At 36.7% G+C, this 21,353-nt stretch overlaps 1 protein-coding gene across 27 annotated transcripts in view; it reads left to right on the top strand.

The window, feature by feature from the left end:
- LOC106871616 (E3 ubiquitin-protein ligase TRIM45) overlaps positions 1 to 21,353 on the top strand; it is a 253,827-nt gene that overhangs the window by 86,376 nt on the left and 146,098 nt on the right. For all 27 annotated transcript variants that reach the window (XR_016244666.1, XR_016244665.1, XR_016244694.1 and 24 more), the window contains one exon: positions 16,758 to 16,855. Coding sequence is in view for 20 of the 27 variants with exons in the window: in XM_089364842.1 (XP_089220968.1) it covers positions 16,806 to 16,855 (50 nt within the window). In the remaining 7 variants the exon portion in view is untranslated. The remainder of the gene's footprint in view (positions 1 to 16,757; positions 16,856 to 21,353) is intronic.

The raw sequence follows: 21,353 nt of genomic DNA, 5'->3' as shown, positions 1-21,353 counted from the left end.
CTGACCACGCAACAGGTTGTACTGGACTCCATGTTACCAGTAGCACTCATGGCACATGCACACATACACACATACATATACACATGCGCAAGCACATGCACACACACATATATGTATGTATGTATGTATGTGTGTATGTATGTATGTATGTACACATACGTGTGTGTAGTATCAATCCTGTATTTATGAAAGACATATCTGGTCTCTACAGGATTTGAACATACTTGGGTGTTTTGCTATGTTTGCTGTGGTGACCTCTTGAAAACCACTTTACATCCAGCTAACTTTTGTTCAGCCAAAGCTGAGCACATCTCTCTCCATCTTCATTGTACATTGCAAAATCAACACAAACGTATGGTCCTTGCATTAGAGGGTACCTCAACAAGCAGTTTGTGATTCTGTTCCGCAATAACATTTGATGTCATGACAGGAGTTGTACACTATTTGTTGAAAGTCACCTTGGCTCGGCCAATTCTGGTTCTCAGTCAATTAATCTATTTATTATACTTTACCCGTTTTCCATCCACACCAGGTTCTCAGTTTATATTGTATATTCCAAAGTTTAGAGACTAACAAAACTACCAAGCTCATTGATTCCGTTAGGTGAAAGGAAAATTTGTTATAAATGATTTTTTAATGATTTTCACAGCTTTGATTCTCAGTAAGTGAGTACATAATTGACCCAACTTATTCTTTCTCTCATTCATGGCATTACAAGACAAAATTAGATATAAACTTTCTCTTATCTGCCAAAATTCATCTTGTTTATTTCAAATGGTATCTGGCTACAGAATTAGTAGTAATCACAGTTTGTTAAAAATGAGTGGAACTCCAATATGACTGTCAATAAAATGTCATATGAATATTATAGTAGTATCCAGCAATGCCAGACGATTGTATGACCGACATTAATAGTAGATATAGAACAGGTATTTCTGATACCTTCAGAAAGGCTGCTGTAATGCAAAAGTACATCCATTGTTTGAAGATAACATCACAACACGTGACTGATAATCTCTCTAATGTTTAGAGTCAAATACGTGCAATTACATAACATATGGCAACATTCCTTTTACTTTCTATATGTGAACACGTAAAAGTTCAGGCATTTATATATATATATATATATATATACTCGCACGCGCACACGCATACACACACGCACTAGCATAGATGGTGGGGGCTATAGGGGTGGTCCTCCCCAGCAGCACTTTTGGGTCTGCTGTAGGCAAATGTGTTTTTTGTGGGGCCTGAGGGCAGCAAATTGAAGCTGAGTGGCACACACTCTAGCTACGCTAGTGTGTGTGTATATATATATATATATATATATACACATATATATGTGTGTGTGTGTGTGTATACATACACATATATATATATATGATATATATGTGATAAATAGATAGATAGATAGACAGATAGATATATGTGTATGTATATATATATGTATCTATCTATCTATATGTGAAGGTGCATGGCTCAGTGGTTAGAGCGTCGATCTTACGATCGTGAGGTTGTGAGTTCAAAACCCGGACCAGGTTGCATGTTGTGTTCTTGAGCAAGACACTTTATTTCACATTGCTTCAGTTCACTCAGCTGTAGAAATGAGTTGCGACATCACTGGTGCCAATCGGTATCAGCCCCTTTGCCTTTCCTTTGAATAACACTGGTGACATGGGGAGGGGAGGCTGGTATGCATGGGCAACTGCTGGTCTTCCATAAACAACCTTGCCCAGGCTTGTGCCTGGAAGGGTAACTTTCTAGGTGCAATCCCATGGTCATTCGTGACCGAGGAGGGTCTCCGATCTATCTATTTATGTCTGTCTGCTTCTCACTCTCACCTGCTCACTCTCTCCCTCACCCTCGCTTCTACTCATGCATGTATACGTATATGCATACATACATTCATGCATACATACATACATACATACATACATACATACATACATACATACATACATGTATGTATGTATATATGTATGTCATTATTTAGTTATATTTCAAGATTTCTTGCCAATAGAATAAGAATCGGTTTTTAACCAAGATCCAAGGTTCCTTCATTGAGATTTCAACAGCATCAACAGGATATATTTGCATGTACGCAGTCTGATCAATTAGTATCTGGACTGTTGTCATAGTAATGAAGCACACAGTGTGAAGCTGCTTGGCAAAAATTGACCTTGAACTCTGCTGTGCATGTACATGTGCACTAAGTTTTAACGTTCTAGCTCACTTCCACTGTTTACAGCACAGCTTGGTAGGAAGGTGTGTAACAAGTGATCATCGAACTGACCATGACAGAGAAAGTTGTCATGGCGATACCTGCTCAGAGGCCAACACAAATTGCAGAAAGTGTATGGAAAGGAGTGTATGAGGAGCAATAACAAGCTCAGGTTTTTGTTTGTTCTGACAGAGAAGAATTTGTGATGACACAGGTATGAGAGCAGCTCCAAAATGTCCAGTACAGGGATTATAGTGAGGACATTGAAGAAATGGAAGGCAGCTTAAGCAATCCAGCAGACAGTAATGTGGCTGAAATACCAGGCTCTTCTTGAGAGTGTGGCACAAGGCAGAGCTGGATTTGAAAGATTAATAATGACCTGCAATGACATAGACAGCAAGAAAGATAGGCAGAAGCTGGTGCAAGAAGTGGTATGAACTTTAGTGGAGGAAGAACAAACAAGTAGAGCAGTAGCAATGCAAAAAACAAGGTGTTTAAATGAAGTCAGAAGAGGCAATGGAGTGGAATATCAACTTGCAGCAAAGTGATACCTAGAGAAGATGAAGTTCTTGATTCAGTAGGGTCTAAACATCCATCTCAGCCCATCCAACCTATTTAAATGGAGTACAGTGTGAATGCTCGGTATTTTAAGATGGTGGGGGTGAATCCATCCTTAGCAGCTGCTCCACAAGACACTGGGGTAAAGAAGCTATCACTGGAAGCATGACCAGACCCTTAAGGCCGTCACTGATAATAAAAAACCAGGAAAATTATCTTTAAGGAGAGAGAGAGAGAGAGAAAGAGAGCAGCTGAAAAAAAAACAGTCCAAGAACTGCTTCAACGGTTTGCTTTCCACAGTATATGACTGGATGATAAGAGTTAACCTAAAGAAGTGTTGAGATTCCTGTCACGTATCACTTAATTCTCATTGAAACCAGACACGTTACCTCAGCTTATGAGGCAACAAGACAGCTCATCTTACTGCAGTTAACTATGTCCTTGGAGGGGAGAATCGAAGACACAGAAGAAGGGAAGAGAACACAAAACCAGGAGTTGGTGGAGGACTATTGCAGTAACAAGTAGAAGACAAGGTGACTACTAATGAAAACGAGCAGTTAAGGATTCACAGATCTCTGCTCTTAAGAAAGCCTGTGGAACTCAGTGCATTACAGGAATAAATGAAAGAGCCATCAATAACAATAGTAATACTGTAGATAAAGCATTGAGATAGTTTGGGCTGAAAAGAGATGACCAGTGGAATCAGTAGAATGCCACTCGGACAGAGGACCAGAGTTGATCAACCTAGACCAGGTCACCTGGATGAGGGAAAATGTTGTAAGACTCAAAACATTCATTGACTCCAGGATATGACACTGACAATATGTCCAGATATTGCTTCTGTAGATTTATGTATAAATATAAATGGTGGGGGTGTATACATACATGTTTGTATACACACACACACACATACATGTAATATACATATATATATATATATATATATATATATATATATATATATGAGGACAGAGAGAATGAGGGTGAAAGAGAGAGATGATGGTGGGAGAGAGAAAAACAGAGAAAGCTGTTGGTGTATTTGTGTGTGGGCAAAAACTAAAATGAAAGGTGTACAGAGGTAAGGAGAGAATGTTTTAAAACGTTTTGTATAATAAACAGACTCATCATACGCCATGAGAAACCTGCTATAAAAATGCTATTTATTTCAGTAAAGAGCCATTTTTTCATCAGTTAGGAATCAAGTTGCAGCAATTACTCACCTCCGTTAAGGTCAACCACCTACATCACTTATAACGTTAACTTCTATTACGTTGTTGCTTCAATGAAAGACTTTTCAGTTAACACAAAACCACATTTAGTTTCCATCCTCAGTAAGAGCACTCAGAGGATTACCAATCCAGGGGTTGCTAGTTTAGTTTCATAAAAAGTAGCTCAAATTTTTCAAATTGTAGCAAATTAAATAACTAACCTAAAAAAGATCATTTTGTTCATAAATTTAAAAAAAAAACAATATTTGCCTGTGGGTCAGTTCAAGTTTAACTGATAATTTAATTGGTAATTTAATTGATAATTTAATAAGACTTTTGCATTTAAAAATTAAAATTCTAGAATAGCAGGTAACCCTCATTTAAAAGGAGAATAGAAATGGACAATACTACAAAGTAGTGTAATCTATCACTTGTAACTTAATCTGGCAACCCTGCTCCGCCTCCCTCTCATTCACATTTTTTATCTTTCTCCTTCACTATCTATCTATTTATCCATCTATCCATCCATCCATCTATCCATCCATCCATCCATCCATCCATCCATCTATCTATCTATCTATCTATCCATCTATCTATCTATCTATCCATCTATCTATCTTTCTATCTATCTATCTTTCTATCTGTCTGTCTGTATGTATGTATGTATGTATGTATGTTTCTCTCTCTCTCTCTCTCTCTCTCTCTCTCTCTCTCTCTTTCTCTCTCTCTCTTCCACATACAGCAATAATGTGGCTAATAGTTAACATAAAGAATCAATCAGTCAATCAATACATCATTGATCTCACTCTAATGTTAATAAACAGACTCAGTAAGGGAGCCTATACATTGTTACTTAATCAGCTAGAAATAGCTGATAAATCTCCCTCTGAAATCATACTCTGTGATCTTAAATACGAAAAAGATACATTAGATAAAACAGCCTGTGTTAGCCCCTCAAAGATGAAATAAGCTGAACTAGAATGTCTTTAATCCTAGGTCTGCTCAGTCAGCATTGGCTCTGATGCTAAGAAATGACAAGGTCACTGAATGAAGTCTGTCATAAACACAATGAATCCTTGGTAAATTGTTATTCAGAAATGTCTAGCTTTGCCATTTGTTGAGTATGTACCTGTGGATTACATTAGATTACAGGTGTTTATAAAATACTCATCCTCTTACATCATAATATTAGATAGACTATACATGTAATTCAAAGGTCAGCTTTGCCACAGACCCACAATGGGATAGAAATGTGGAGGGAAGCAGATTAGTCATGTGGTTGAGTGATACATGAACTAAAATATAAACCACAAAATTCCTGTCAAGTGACAAAAGATAGGAGAATGAAGTTTTTTAATCATATAACACAACACAGTTACATCTTACTTCAAGTGAATGTGATCACACATAGAAGAACTCTCAGAAAAATAAGTACAGGTAGATGATGAAGGATGGGAAGTTGAGTTGCATCAGGGAAAAGGCAGGAAAGACGAGAGCAGAAAGCTTGAGGTTTGATATGACCAAGAAAGAAGGAAGAAAGAGGTTATTTTCTTGTTGCTATGCACATATGAGGTGTATAGGTCATGGATTTAAGGTTAAACTTCATTCTGGAAATAATTCCTGTGAACCATAAGGAAAATGGTGGTCTGCAGCCTTACAGTATCAAAGAGTTTATCGTTTGTTAGGCTTGATAAAGAAAAGTGGACTTCAGAAGTGAAAGTAGTAATAGCTGCTCTTTGAAGAAATGTTGGACTCAGTACTAAAGGTACATAAATTAGGCAGCATAAAGAACCAACCATCAAACATAAATGCATATGGCTTGGTAACATATACCATGCTTTCAGTAACTGTTTTAAGTGTCTATGTAATCACTGCACACAAAGACACCATCTTGACTCTTCCAAAGATTGATCCAATGCAACCTCCAGAATGTGACAGCTGGAGAGAGAGAGAGAGAGAGAGAGAGAGAGAGAGAGAGAGAGAGAGAGTGAGAGATAGAGAGAGAGAGAGAGAGAGAGAGAGAGAGAGAGAGAGAGAGAGAGAGGGTTTCTCCAATACTCAACTGGTGTTTATTTTCAGCTGAACAAACTAGAGCAATGTAAAATGAAATGCCTTACTTAAAGATACAATGAGCTTCCTGATCCAGGAATGGAACTCAAGAGTTTGCAATCATGAACCAGACACCCTAACCACTAGGCCTATGTGCTTTCACACACTGAATAATGTTGTCCGAAACTAAAGAGGAAGTAGTCACAACTGAAGCATATTTGACCACATGTCAACTGGATCAGGACTGAATTAGGGTTAAACAACAATAGCAACAACAACAGCCACAGTAGCAGCAACAACAACAAAACAACAGTTGCTGTTTTTATCTAAATATTTAGAATTTCTCTTGTGTCAAGGAAGAAATAAAACAGTTTGTGTTTGTGTGTGTGTGCATGCGCACGCATGTGTGTGTGTATGTGTAGTAAACATATTTTTGTTCGAGTAAGTTATTGTGAGCTATAACTTTGCAAACATCAGTTTCAAAGAATGGTTCTTGGCTATAAAATTTTTTATTTCCTTCTAGACAGTAACTATAGCAACAGTGTCAGAACAACTTGAGAGAAGAATACATTATATATATATATTTGAAGAATTCTGCGCAAAACTTCTTTCGTTAGTTGGTTTTATTGTTGTATTTAAACTAATACCATTGATAAATCACGTGTTGCTTACATTTCTTTAGAATGACGGAAAGAACAACAAAGGCTGGGAAAATATCATAGAATTATTTCCAGAATGAAGTTTAACCTTAAATCCATGACCTATACACCTCATATGTGCATAGCAACAAGAAAATAACCTCTTTCTTCCTTCTTTCTTGGCCATATCAAACCTCAAGCTTTCTGCACTCTTCTTTCCTGCCTTTTCCCTGATGCAGCTTAACTCCCCATCTTTCACCATCTCTTCTTTTTCTTAGAGTTTTTCCATGCGTGACCACATTCACTTGAAGTAAGATGTAATTGTGTTGTGTTATATGATTAAAAAACTTCCTTCTCCTGTCTTTTGTCACTTAACAGGAATTTTGTGGTTTATACTTTCCCAAATATGGGGAACACTAAAAGATTAACTTGAGAAAAAAATGGAGAATATACATTAGTCATCGATGAACATTGTTTTGAGTCGTTTTGAGAATGTATGGGAGATAACTCTGAGTATCTTTTGTTGTTATTTGATTTCCTCAGTAAACTATAGACCTCATTGAACTTACAGAAGTAGTGATGAGAGAATTGATAACATACTCTCATAAATATAAAAAGGAGATATCCTGCCTGTTGCTGTGAGTGGATCACATGTCAATAAAAGCAAATCCAGAACCATGGGACTACAGCTGATATTTAAAGAAGTAATTGAAAACGTAGATGTAGAAATTTATGTAATACAAATATTATTATTTCTAACAAAATGTCTCATTGTTTAATACAGAATACATTCACTATGTGATATCATCATGAGTTACTATTTAATATTCATAATACCTCATCCAAAGTGCTTAGTTAGTCTTCAACCACTGATTCAGAATGGAAGTGTTTGGTTGGCTAACAGACATTTCAACACTGAAATACTTAACTGTAGTTCATCTCACCAATCTTTGAAAAACAATCAACATTCAATCTGCCCTCACCTTTATTGTGTGCTATCAAAGATGTTTCAAAGATCTCTTTTCAGCCTCTTCAGTTCAGCAAAAGACATTGAATTAGCAAAGTCATTAGAGCACCAAATCGAAATGCCCTACAGACAGCATTATGTTCTGAGTTCAAATCCCACTGAGATCAACTTTAGCTTTCATCCTAAAGCACCAATCAAATACTGAGATCAATTTCTCATCTCCCTTTCTCTCTCCTTAAGACATTTCTCTCTAGCTCTCTCTCTCTCTCTCTTTCTCTCTCTCTATCTATCCATCTGTCTGTCTGTCTGTCTATCGCTCTCCTTTCCTTTACTCTCTCCCCCTCACACTTGTCTCATATCAGATATTTTTAAAGAATTTAGAAGTCTTTGATGTTGATGTTCAAATGAAACAGAGGAAGTCTTTTATCTTTTACTTGTTAGAATCACTGGAGTGTGGTCGTGCTGAAGCACCACCTTCAAGAGTTTAGTCAAACAAATCAATCTCATTACACATGTTTATGTCTGGTACTTATTCCGTCAGTCTCTTTTGCCTGGAGTGCTAAGTTACTGGGACACAAAAAAAGCAACACCAGTCGTCAAGAAGTGTGGCAGGGATAAACACAAAGACAAAGACACACACACATCACCAGCATATATGTACGTGTGTGTGTGTGTGTGTGTGTGTATGTGTATGTATATATATATATATATATATATATATATATATATATATATATATATATATACATACACAACAGGCTTCCACACAGTTTCTGTTCACCATCTTCACTCACAAGGCATTGATCAGCCTGGGGTGAAAGTAAAAGACACTTGCCCAAGATGCCATGCAATGGGGCTGAACCCAAAACCACATGGTTGCAAAACAAGCTTCTTAACCATACCATCCTGCCTGTAAGTGAGAATGGTAATAAAAGGAACAGAAGACAAGAAACAACAGGGGAAGAAATTAAAGAAGAGAAAGATGTATGTATGTATGTACGTATGTGTGTATGTATGTATGTATAAAAGAGAGGGAAATTGGAACTAAAGTCTAGATCAGTGGTTCTCAACCATTATTTAACTATGGACTCCTTTGATTTCCATTTTATTTGGATGGACTCTCATAGCCATGATGTTTAAAGAATCCTATTGTATTTTTATGATTATATATTATTAGATATTGTATTAAAAAATTGTTAAAATATTTGGTGTATTGTAGAAATATAACCAATTTATTGCGCACAAGTTTTAACAACAAACTCTTATATGGACCCCAAAGGGTCATATGAACTCCAGTTGAGAATCACTAAGTTAGATGCTTCCAATAATACTGATTCCTACAGCAGACTGAACTAAAGGTTGGTTATCATGGTTAAGCCTTGAACAATATTATTGTCGTTAGGAAATGATTACCTTTATATCATCCACCTCACATCAAAGTAATCTATTCTAGTTTTGAACTGTTTGGGTTGCATTCTCTATAGCCTACTGTTGCTACTGCTGTAACAAATCTGTCGCACATCAGAGTAACTACTTTTGTACCAACAAGCTTATATCTGTGTATCATTGTGTGATGTTATTTCTTCTTCCCCCAGTATGTCCTGATGCAACAGATCTATGATCATAGGCATTTCTAGCTGTGAAAATTCCATTTTTTATTGGAGGTTGTGAGTATGTGTGTGTGTAGAATGGTGTTGTTCAGATGTACTGTAATTAATTAGTCCATGTGTTTTAAGACAGTAAGATGTAATTTGAAGGAGATTTTATAAATATTAGAATTAGCCCCAGGCCAACCAAAGCCTCCCAAGTGGATTTATTAGAAGAATACCGAAAGAAGCTTCTTAGTTGTTGTTGTTGTTTAATACCAGGTCAACTATGATGAAGAACTATGATCAAAGATATTCACATTATGAATTGTTTGTTTGTTTTCATCAGAAAATACGTGGACTTAATCCATCACCCATTTTCGCACCATCTGGTTTTTGAGTGCCTTCAAAAGAGTCCACTTCGTGGCAAATATTCTAGGACCAGGTCTCCTTTCTTCCATCCTACAAAGCCTTAGAATCCATGTAAAAGTTATGAGGATTGCCCTTTCTTCCTGAACAAAAGACAGGGTAATAAAAAAAAACGGATTAGATTATTTAATGTGTCCCTTTTTTAAGTTGCTAGGATGTGTTATAGCAGTGATTAAAAACACCAGAGCAACTCAATGTCTAATGCCAAGGTGTAACATTGGGATAAGTCACCAAGTTCAAATATCTGGATGCTTTCATAGAACAATCAGGAGATGAAGGCTATGAACTAAGAGCACAATTTGAGGCTGCAAGATCAGTCTTAAAATCATTTGATACATTTTGGAAAGACAGAGCTCTTAACAAGAACATTAAATTGAAAATTCCTGAAGGTACAATATTGGTCTGTTGCACTCTATAAATGTGTAAGCATGACCCTAAGAGCAAACAACACTGCAAAACTCAAAGCTTTTGAAACAATGTGCTACTGAGGAGTACTTAGGATCAGCTGGGTTAACCATTGAACAAATGAGTCAATACTTAAGAAATAGGAATAGAAAGTGAATTTTTGACATCTCTTAGGAAGAGGAAGCTGCAGTATTTTGAACTTGTTCATCAGGGCCCAGAAATTCAGCACCCACATCCTAGAGAGAAAAGTCAATAGGAAACAAAGAAGAGAGACCAAAAAGATGTTGACTGGATGACATTAAAGAATGGACATGAACTTAAGCTGAATACACAACCAAAAACAGAGGCAGGAATCAATGGAAAGAGATGGTGAATGTGTCCATGGTCCCCAACTCTCAGCAACATGAATCAGAATGAGCAGGGGCAGGGTAGGGATGTGATTTTAAGGAAAGTTAGTTGCTATTTTTAGTGATATCAAAGAAACTTTTTCATAAGTGAGAGATAGGACAATATTTCCGTCTTTGTTGAAGTATGACAAAGTATTGTTGTTGTTGTTGTTCAGCCTCAGATCAACTCTAAGGCTAAATATATTTTTAGATTAGTGGGGCTGGGATTGGGAGACATTCATGCATTTCTCCTAATTGATTTTTAACTTAGATGGAGAGCCTTTAGATTTGTTTGTAAAATAATGAACAATATGGTGTCTCTTCCTTTCTCTAACTTTCCTGTTATCTCTAATGGACTAAATCAACATACCAACCACACAATTAGATATATTCCCATCTGGAACTAACTTCTTTGGTATTTTTGATACCCATACTCCCTCAGGCTTTTATAAAAACAAAATGGAATAAAAAGGTAAAGTAAGATATTAAATAAGATGAGTCATGATAAAAGAATGAGGATTGCTGTTTTTAATTCAGGGGAAAATTAGTACGATTTAAGAATATCTTTAAAATATGTTTCAAATATCAAAACTTGTGATCATGTACATCAGCATATAACTGTCTTTAATTTAGGTATAAGGCCAGCAAGTTTGAAGAAAAGGAGTGAGTTAATAATGGCAGTGCTTGTATGATATGCAAGCATGTATGCTTGTCAAATGAGCAGAGTCATTCATCATCATCATCATCATCATCATCGTTTAACGTCCGCCTTCCATGCTAGCATGGGTTGGACAATTTGACTGGGGACTGGCGAACCAGAAGGCTGCACCAGGCTCCAATCTGATCTGGCAGAGTTTCTACAGCTGGATGCCCTTCCTAACGCCAACCACTCTGAGAGTGTAGTGGGTGTTTTTATGTGCCACCGGCACGAGGGCCAGTCAGGCGGTACTGGCAATGGCCACGCTCAAAATGGTGTTTTTTACATGCTGCCTGCACAGGAGCCAGTCCAGCAGCACTGGCAACAACCTCGCTCGAATGTTTTTCTAACATGCCACCGGCACAAGCGCCAGTAAGGCGACATTTCCAGTAACCTGCAAAAGCATGTCTAGCCATGGGGAAATATTACCTTGCATGGAAACAGGTAGGGTTGATGAGAGGAAAGGTATCTGGCCATAGAAAATCTGCCTTGATAAACTGACCCATGCAAGCATGGAAGAATGGATGTTAAAACAATGGCAACAAAATATAACTATATATTTGTGTGTGTGTGTGTGTGTGTGTGTGTGTGTGTGTGTGTGTGTGTGCATGCGTACGTGTGAAGGCAGGTGGCTTAGTGGTTAGGATATTTGGCACACAATTGTAAGGTTGTGAGTTCAAATCCTAGTGACACATTGTCACTTGAGCAAAAACACTTGATTTCATGTTGCTCCAGTCCACCCATGCCAGCATGGAAAGCAGGCGTTAAACGATGTTGCTGATGATGATATATCGAAAATGAGGAAGGCTGGTTTATGGGATTACCTTAGGTTTCTCGTTCATAAAGGGTTTAGCTTTATGGCATATTGTCAGATCTCAAAAGCCTTCCCCATTTTTAATATATATACCACTCTATATCTTAGAGTGTGCTTCTTCTTTCAGATTTATGTTTTTTACAAACAATATATATATGCACCTGTTTGCTAGAAAGAAGAGTTAAAACTCTCCCAAACCACACATCTCTCACTAAATGTAAACACACACATAGAATGTAGCAAATACATTTAGAAAAATTTATTTGAATTTTGATTTATACTTGCTTGCTAATGTTCATTTGGAAGTCAAGGGGCCTTTAGCTGAACAGATGCACACACAGAGGTAAATATATTTTTTTAAATAGCTTACGTAGTAAACCTAGCTGATGGGCTTTAAGTATCAGTTCGGCACAGACAGCATAATCAGTCGATACTGGGATATCTACCCTTCTCTTTGTAGTTTTACAAATTGGGATGACCGTTTTTCTAAATGTATTTGCTACATTCTCTCTATGAGTTTACATATAGTGAGAGATACATGGTTTTGGAGAGTTTTCAAACACACAGGTACATATTGTACTCTGACTTTATATGTATATATACATACATATATATATACATATATATATATATATATATATATATATATATATATATATATATATATATATATATATATATATCAATTCGCGTTGCAAGATTCCTGATGTGAAATCATGTGTTGAAACAGATGTTGCATTTCAGGATGGTCATTTTTTTTTATTTGCCAAATAAACACACACACACTGTATATTTTTTCTTCATTCATTTATTACTGTTCTTTTTTTATTATTTTAACTCATATATACGTAAATGTTGAACAATGAAAATGAGTGCTCAATGAATGGATTATACAATAACACTAGGATAAATTCATTAAGAGGTTTTGTTACATTGTAACAAAGTACAGGCAGGTATGTATGAAGTGCAGCATCAAGAAGATAGGGTAAAATGCAACATTGACCAGAGAACCTCTCAAATCATCACATTGCACCATGTTACCTAAGAGCAAATATCAGTATACCACAGAACAGAATAATTTGTGTGTGTATGTGTGTGTATATATGTGTGTGTATGTATGTGTGCATGTGTATGTGTGTGTGCATCTGAGTGCATCCTTGTCTTGACATCATGAGATGGTTGTAAATGGACATCATCACTGTCATACAAGCAATGTTGTTCATTTCCAATCTTTCATGAAAAAATACATCTGGTCATGGGGAAATATTACCTTTGCTTGGAAACATAAGTGTTGGTGACAGGGAGGGCATCCTGCCATAGAAAATCACTCACAACAAATGTCATCTGACTCATGCATGAAAAAGTGAATGGTAAATGATAATTATGATGATGATAAATAAAGCAAAAATTTCTATCAGAAATGCTGCACTCCTTTTTGGCTGCCTACCAGCAACAGTTACAGATTAGGCTCCAACTGTTGTTCAGTTGCTAATATTGTTCTTTAACATTTATGATATATATTACTTTATAGTTTCTCACCCCCATCTTTTGCTTTTCAAGTGATATTATTTTGACATCATTTGAGATCAAAGCATCTCGTTTTGAGGTGGAAAAAGAAATATTTTGGTGGAGGGTCAAAATCATAATAAGTTTTTTCAGTGAACCCTTAAGTTTCACTTCTCTTATGCAACTAACATCATGGGTAAAGTTACCAACAGGGTGGAGTGTGTGTGTATGTACATACATTATATGTATATATATATATATATATATATATAAAGTAACAAACTGATGAAAAGAAATCCTTCAAAGGGGTATGTTAAATATCCAATTCACTAGTATGTCAGTTGGATACCATATAAATATTGGTATAATTCAATTATAAAGATAAATTATAGAGATACTCTATTGACAATCTATAGAGATACTCTATTGACAATCCAATAATTTATTTATATTATAATATTACATTAAATACTATGAATATAATATATGACATAACATAATATCGATTCACTAAATTCTCCCTTCCATGGTGTGCGAATAACAATCACTATTTAAGTAATTTCAAATCTCCCTCAAAAATTAGTAAATTTGATTTCCAGTGCTGTAGCCTAATATATATTGGAGCAATCTTGAGTATAACCAGCCAAAATTGCAAAGATAATCTGGAACTCGACTGAGGAAAGGAAACTCTGAATGACCCGTCCTTGTTTTCTTTATATCGTCTGTCTGGATGTTTTGTGTTCTTGTCCCATTTTTGTATTTCATATATATATATATATATATATATATATATACATATATATATATATATATATATATATATATATATACACACACACACACACATATACATATATATATATATATATACACACACACACATATATATATACTGGCATTAGGAAGGGCATCCAGCTGTAGAAACTTTGCCAGATTAGATTGGAGCCTGGTGCAGCCTCTGGCTCACCAGTCCTCAGTCAAACCGTCCAAACCATGCCAGCATGGAAAACAGACATTAAACGATGATGATGATGATGATATGGGGTATTTTGGTTATCACATATACAGTCTTAAGTCCATATTAGCAGTAATTACGGATTTCTCCCTGCGATAGATTATGTAAACACAGAGAGAAATTTTCATCAGGTTTCTATTCATATCTACTGCGGAATTATTCCTCCAAGAAAATAATAAATATAGAAGATTATTATCAGTTAATTTAAACAATGACTTCTTTTATACCAACTAATTTAAATAGATAAAAGAGTTATTGTATTGAAGATGTAATAAAAAGAGAAATGAATCGATGATGGTGATCAACCTGATGCCCATGGATACTATGGACTACTCTGTGATCATCCCAGGAATACAGACTGTGATCTTAAGAGACATGTGATTTGTGGAAACATGCATAGCAGTGCATTAAAAGTTTATAAATTCCATCCAAGGATTATTGTTATTATTACTATATTTATCCTACCTTATATCAGTACAGCTCAATGCAACCCTAACAAAAATGTGGCCAGCATAATGGAAAAGGAGCTCTATTTACATATTCAAAACGTTTTCCATAAACAAATTTAAAAGATTTATGTGTATGTATGTATGTATGTATGTATGTTATGCAACAGCAGCAGTATTAGATTAAAGAAGCTATCAGTGTTAGACTTAATGCAAATACATCCCAAAAGGCAAACTGACTGCAGTATTCATCTAGAGACAATATCTTTTATAGACTTACTGTATTCAAAAACACGAAAATATATCAGCATCAGAAGGAAACCGTCCAGCAGAAGTAGTGCAAATGCTTGATGCATGTTTAGACTTTGTCAATAGCAACTACTCAGTGACAATTGCAGGCTAAAACAAAATCCAGCACAACTGATATAGGAAAACAGTAAAGGTGGACACCGTTAATCAAAAAGTTAACTTTGTTAACTGTTAATCTGTTAACCAAAAAGTTAATTTCAATGACCGTTAATCAGTTAATTATTTTCTAATGCCACGGAAGTTATCAATAAACCATTAACATTGATTTTTATCATATTAAAAACAAAAATTCAGCTTTTGCTCTAAAACCACCTAAAAACACTTTTAAAAAGTGCCAAAATTATAAAAGTTGATTTGAGTTAAAGGAAGAGCAATGAACATCACACAAGCTCTTTCCCGAGAAGACTATAGACTCCTTCTGGAGGAAAACCTGGAGTGAAAGGAAAGGAGTTTAACCCAGATGCTCTGTGGCTGGAAGAAATCCAAAGAAGTTATTGCTCTTGCATTACATCCAAGACATACAGCATTGATGGTGATACCCTTTAACTGTGATCCAGAAACTCCAGGATGGGAAAGCACCTGGAAGAGACTTGATTGATGGATATTGGTACAAGAAGCTAACCTTCTACCAACCATATCTTATCAATCTGTACCAACAAGCTTTCAATTGGAACAGCATGCTTAACCCTCATCGATCTGTACCAGCAGGCTCTTGGTGGGAACAGTAGCATACCACACTAGTTAGTTCCAACAGAGGCAAATTGACCCTCAAATGCAGAGCCACCCACATGGCAAAAAACTACCAGCCAATTGCATGTCAGAATGTAATATATAAGATATATACAGTATGTTTAAACCTCTTCCTCCAGGTCCATTGTGAAAGCAATAACATCATCACAGCAGAACAAGCAGCTGGGAAGAAGGGAGTCTGGGGATATGCTGAGCAATTGTTAATCAACAAAACTGTGATGTGTGATGTCAGAGGTGGGAGAGCATAGGAGGAACTTAGTTTCAATGTGGCTAGACTACAAGAAAGCCTTTGACTCTGTTCCCTATTCATACATACATACATACATACATACAAACAAACAAAAGTACCCTGTTGTTGATCATGAAATTCCAATGAACGAACCTTGGATCCAGGTTAGAAACTGACTCTTTTTCTATTGGCAAGAAATCTCAAAATAAAACTGAATAATGCATGTATGTATGTGTGTATACATACATACATACATACATACATACACAATATATCCTGTCTATTGACTGAAATCAGTAAAAAAAATATAAAAAAACTATAGCTGATGTAAATTTATATTCCACTAATGAGGTCATAGTAAGACCAACCAAAACAGGTCCAGAGTTGTCTCCCATATTTGTCTTGATAATTAAATGATATGAGTCATTAAATTAAATGGTGTCTTTTATCACAACACATTATTTTTTCTAATTAGAAGTTTAATATTCCTTTCATCAAATGTTATGTTGGCTTCTTGATTCAATGTTGGTTTTGTTTGTTACAGTTACTCACAAACTGCAGGCTAATCCCTGTATGCTGCTAGAGTGAACTGATGGATGACCATGCTGACACAGCCATAACTGGGAAGGCAGAACGAAGAAGGTAAATACTTTTATAGACTTGTTTATGTACATCATAAAACATGATGACAATTTTAATTATTGAGAAAGCTTTCAGCAAAAAAGAAAAACAGTGTTTGTTTTTGTCATAATGTTTATCATAAATATATATATATTCTATATTATTGTGGTTTATTAAAAAATTATGAGAAAATTAAAGATAAAACACAGGAAATGTTCATAATGCATGTATGTATGTATGTATGTATTATTTCTTTACTACCCACAAGGGGCTACACACAGAGGGGACAAACAAGGACAGACAAACGAATTAAGTCGATTATATCGACCCCAGTGCGTAACTGGTACTTATTTAATCGACCCCAAAAGGATGAAAGGCCAAGTCGACTTCGGCGGAAGCATTTCGCCCAGCGTGCTAACGTTTCTGCCAGCTCGCCGCCTTGTATGTATATATGTATATATGTATGTATGTATGTATGTATGTATGTATGTATGCGTGCATGCATGCATGCATGTATGCAGGTATCATCATCATCATCATCATCGTTTAACGTCCGCTTTCCATGCTAGCATGGGTTGGACGATTTGACTGAGGACTGGTGCAACCGGATGTCTACACCAGGCTCCAATCTAATTTGGCAGAGTTTCTACAGCTGGATGCCCTTCCTAACGCCAACCACTCAGAGAGTGTAGTGGGTGCTTTTATGTGTCACCCGCACGAAAACGGCCACGCTCGAAATGGTGTCTTTTATGTGCCACCCGCACAAGAGCCAGTCCAGCGGCACTGGCAACGATCTCGCTCGAAAACCCTACAAGGCCAGTCAGGCGGTACTGGCAACGGTCACGCTCAGGATGGTACATCTTATGTGCCACCCGCACAAGAGCCAGTCCAGGGGCACTGGCAACGATCTCACTTGGCTTGCCGGGTCTTCTCACGCACAGCACATTTCCAAAGGTCTCGGTCAGTAGTCATCGCCTCGGTGAGGCCCAATGTTCGAAGGTCTTGCCTCACCACCTCAGCCCAGGTCTTCCTGGGCCTACCTCTTCCACGGGTTCCCTCAACTGTTAGGGTGTGGCACTTTTTCACGCAGCTATCCTCATCCATTCTCACCACATGTCCATACCAGCGCAATCGTCTCTCTTGCACACCACTACTGACGCTTCTTATGTTCAGCTTTTCTCTCAAGATACTTACACTCTGACGGGTATGCACATTTATGCATGTATGTATGTATGTGTTTGTCTGTCTGGATCTATGTACATATATATAAAATGAAGAATTCATGCCATCCAGTTTGAATCATTAATTATTCCTTAATTGTATTGTCTATCACTGGTGATGGTCACTCCAACTTCTTACATCAACATACTTCTTACATACATCCTATACTTATTACAGCAACATGCTATCATTTAAATTCCATCTCTCTAACTCTCTCTCTTTCCCTGTTTCTTACTCTGGACAGTGTGACTGACACATCATCATGCCACTCAATATCCTTTTACTTCCCCTGCCGTCACTCACTTTCTATTGTCATTGACACTCTCCTACATTCAGACTGTGATGTTAGTGTGACAGATAAACTGCACATCCTTCCACCCATTCATTCTCTATTGTTGTTTCACTTCCTTCCATACTGAGTGGCAAAATAATGCATCACTCTCACTGGAAACACACCCAAAGACCATCACAATTTGGGGGAACTTGGTTCCCATGATATGTGGGGCATCACATGGATTGTAAGTAAGCCTGTTGTTCTGAACATTGCACAAATGGTCCTCACAAGTTCTTTTCATCTGAGAAGAACCAATTTGTCCCTGACTCAACAATATGCCTCAAATTATTCAGGAACTTCTTTACATTTTCTCCTTGGCTCTCAGAATTTGTTCCTTACATCTCTTGTAGAAGTGGTGGCAAAAATCTTCATTCAGGACCAGCTTCAACACTCATCTCTCTCACCAACGCTATATTCCCTTGCTTAGATCTTTCATCACCATACTTTGCAGATGTTCGATAAATTATGGCAGGCAGACGCAGTCAGAATGTCTGCTGTGTCCCTCCCTACTGACCACAGTTTCGTAGTCTCTGTTACAGGGTAAAATTAGGTAAATTGTCGCCATTTTATATTTTTAATTTTGCGCATGTGCATTGTTTATTTTTGATTTTGATTTTGTCAACTACACAGTATAGTACGGTCAGTTGGGCACTCTCTGTGAGAAAAACAGCACCATGATGCAATTCAGTCTACCAGAAATTTGGAAATGACATGTTGCATTGCTTGGCATTCATGCAGGAAGCTCCAAAATGAACATTTCAGAGTGTTTGGTGTGAATCTGAGGACAGTGCAATCTGAGGACATGAGAGTCATAAAAATCAAACATCCAGTTAACATTATGGTGTTTGGAGTGATCACTAGTGATGGTGATATTATGCCTCCATTCATCTTCCCACATGGCCTCAGACTCAACATGAGGGCCTACATCAAGTGCCTGGAGGAAATAGTGCTGCCCTGGGTCAAGAAGGTGGCTACTGGAAGACCCCTGTCTGGCAACAGGACTCTGCACCATGCCATACAAGCAGAAGAACCCAGTCATGGTTGTCAGATAATTTCTGTGGCCACATAACTCCTAACATCTGACTACCTAACTCCTCAGACTGCAACCCCATCGATTATTGTGTGTGGGGCACAGTTGAGTGAGAAACCAACAGAACTCCTCGTAACACCAAAGATAAACTGAAGGTAAGGATTATGGCAGCATTCACCAACTTAAACAAGGAGACCACCCAGGAGAGTTGCAGGAGATTCTGAAGTCGTGTGGAGGCTATGGTCGAAGCCAATAGTGATTTTATTGAATAAATTTACTCTTTAGTAATTCAAGATATATTTATGTAATATCGGTTAATATATCTGTTAAAATGGGATGTCAGTGTTATTTTCATTTTTACGTAATTTAGACAACAGTTTATTCACTGCACCATGTGTATATATATATATACACGTTATAAGTCAAGATGATGCTACATATAAGCTATACACACCCACCCACCCATAGCTATAGCTTGACTTTTTGCTTAAAACTTTTGAAATAAATACCCTTCAAATGATCTTACATGTTACTATCCACAATGGAATATTGGCAAAGATGGTTTTGTAGGCGTAAATGTTTTTTCCTGACTAATCTTGTTTATTAATGAAACACTAAATGCTTTTTAGTTTTGCCAGCTTTCAAAGCCCTTACCTTCGTTCTTTGCCATTTAATCAAGTGTACTATTTATAGAAGTAATGACGTCACACTAAAATATAGTTTATTCACAGTGGAAGCTTCAGGATTAGCTTTCAAAAATCATTGTTTACTGTAACTAAAGTTTTACCCACTATCTGTCTATCAATCTGGCTATTTAATTAAATGGTTTTAGACAATCTATCTAGCCACCATCATTCTAGAGTTTCTCAACCTGCAGTTGGCGAAAGTTAAGTCAGTGAAAATTGAGAAAAAACGGAAGTGACGTCAATAGGTAATGTGTGTGTGTGTGTGTGTGTGTAAAGTATGTTGAAAGTATGAGGCATATCTGACGTAATTAAGGAGCAGATAGCTGATAGCCATATTTACCAGAAGTTAGAGGCATACGTGCATAGAACAGTTAGATATTTGTGGTATGCAGATGTGGATGAAAGTGGGCAGAGGAGGAAACCAATGAGGAGAAGAACTGAAGAAAATTTGATATTCTACTAAAACAACTTTTCTCTCAGCTTCTAGTACCTTCTCACTAGGCAACATCTTCCTATCTTAACAACTTGTGAGGAAGCAGAAGACGGTGAAAAAAAAAAAAAAGTTGCTATAGAGAAGAAATCTAAAAATATAAAGTAGCTCAGTCTATCTTTGTATACTTTATAGCCTTTCTTCTATCATCTAGAATTTGCTTCTCTTGACTAGAATTAAGGATGACGGTTTGTGTGTGTGTGTGTGTGTGTGTGTGTGTGTGTGTGTGTGTGTGTGTGTGTGATAAAAGTAAAAGCAAAGTAATTTATATATTGAATTATAAATGTACAGGTATGTACATTTATAAATGTATGTATATGTATATATATATGTGTGTGTGCGTGTGTATAGACATATATATATATATATATTTGTGTGTGTGTGCAAATATATATAGAGAAATAGAGATAGATAGATAGATAGATAGATACATACATACATACATATATACATAGATACATACACAGACATATACGTATGTACATCCATACATACATGCATGCATACATGCATACGTGCATGTATACATACATACATACATGTTATTTTAGTCAGATCAGTCTCTTTCTACTCTGAGTTTACTGGCAAGTTTCAACAGTTCTAGTTTGCCTAAAGACTTTGTGCCCCCAGAGGCAAAAGACTGATTCAACCATAATAAAATGTATTATTAATCTCTAAATCTCTACTATGGTATTGAGTACTCTTTAGCACTCAACACCAAACAGGTACATATATTTGTATGGTGTATGTGTGTGTGT

Source organism: Octopus bimaculoides, chromosome 1, assembly GCF_046866305.1.
Source record: "Octopus bimaculoides isolate indiv1 chromosome 1, ASM4686630v1, whole genome shotgun sequence".
NCBI classification, from domain to species: domain Eukaryota; kingdom Metazoa; phylum Mollusca; class Cephalopoda; order Octopoda; family Octopodidae; genus Octopus; species Octopus bimaculoides.
Note: the sequence above shows the minus strand (reverse complement) of the source record. Positions and strands in the feature narration are given on the sequence as shown.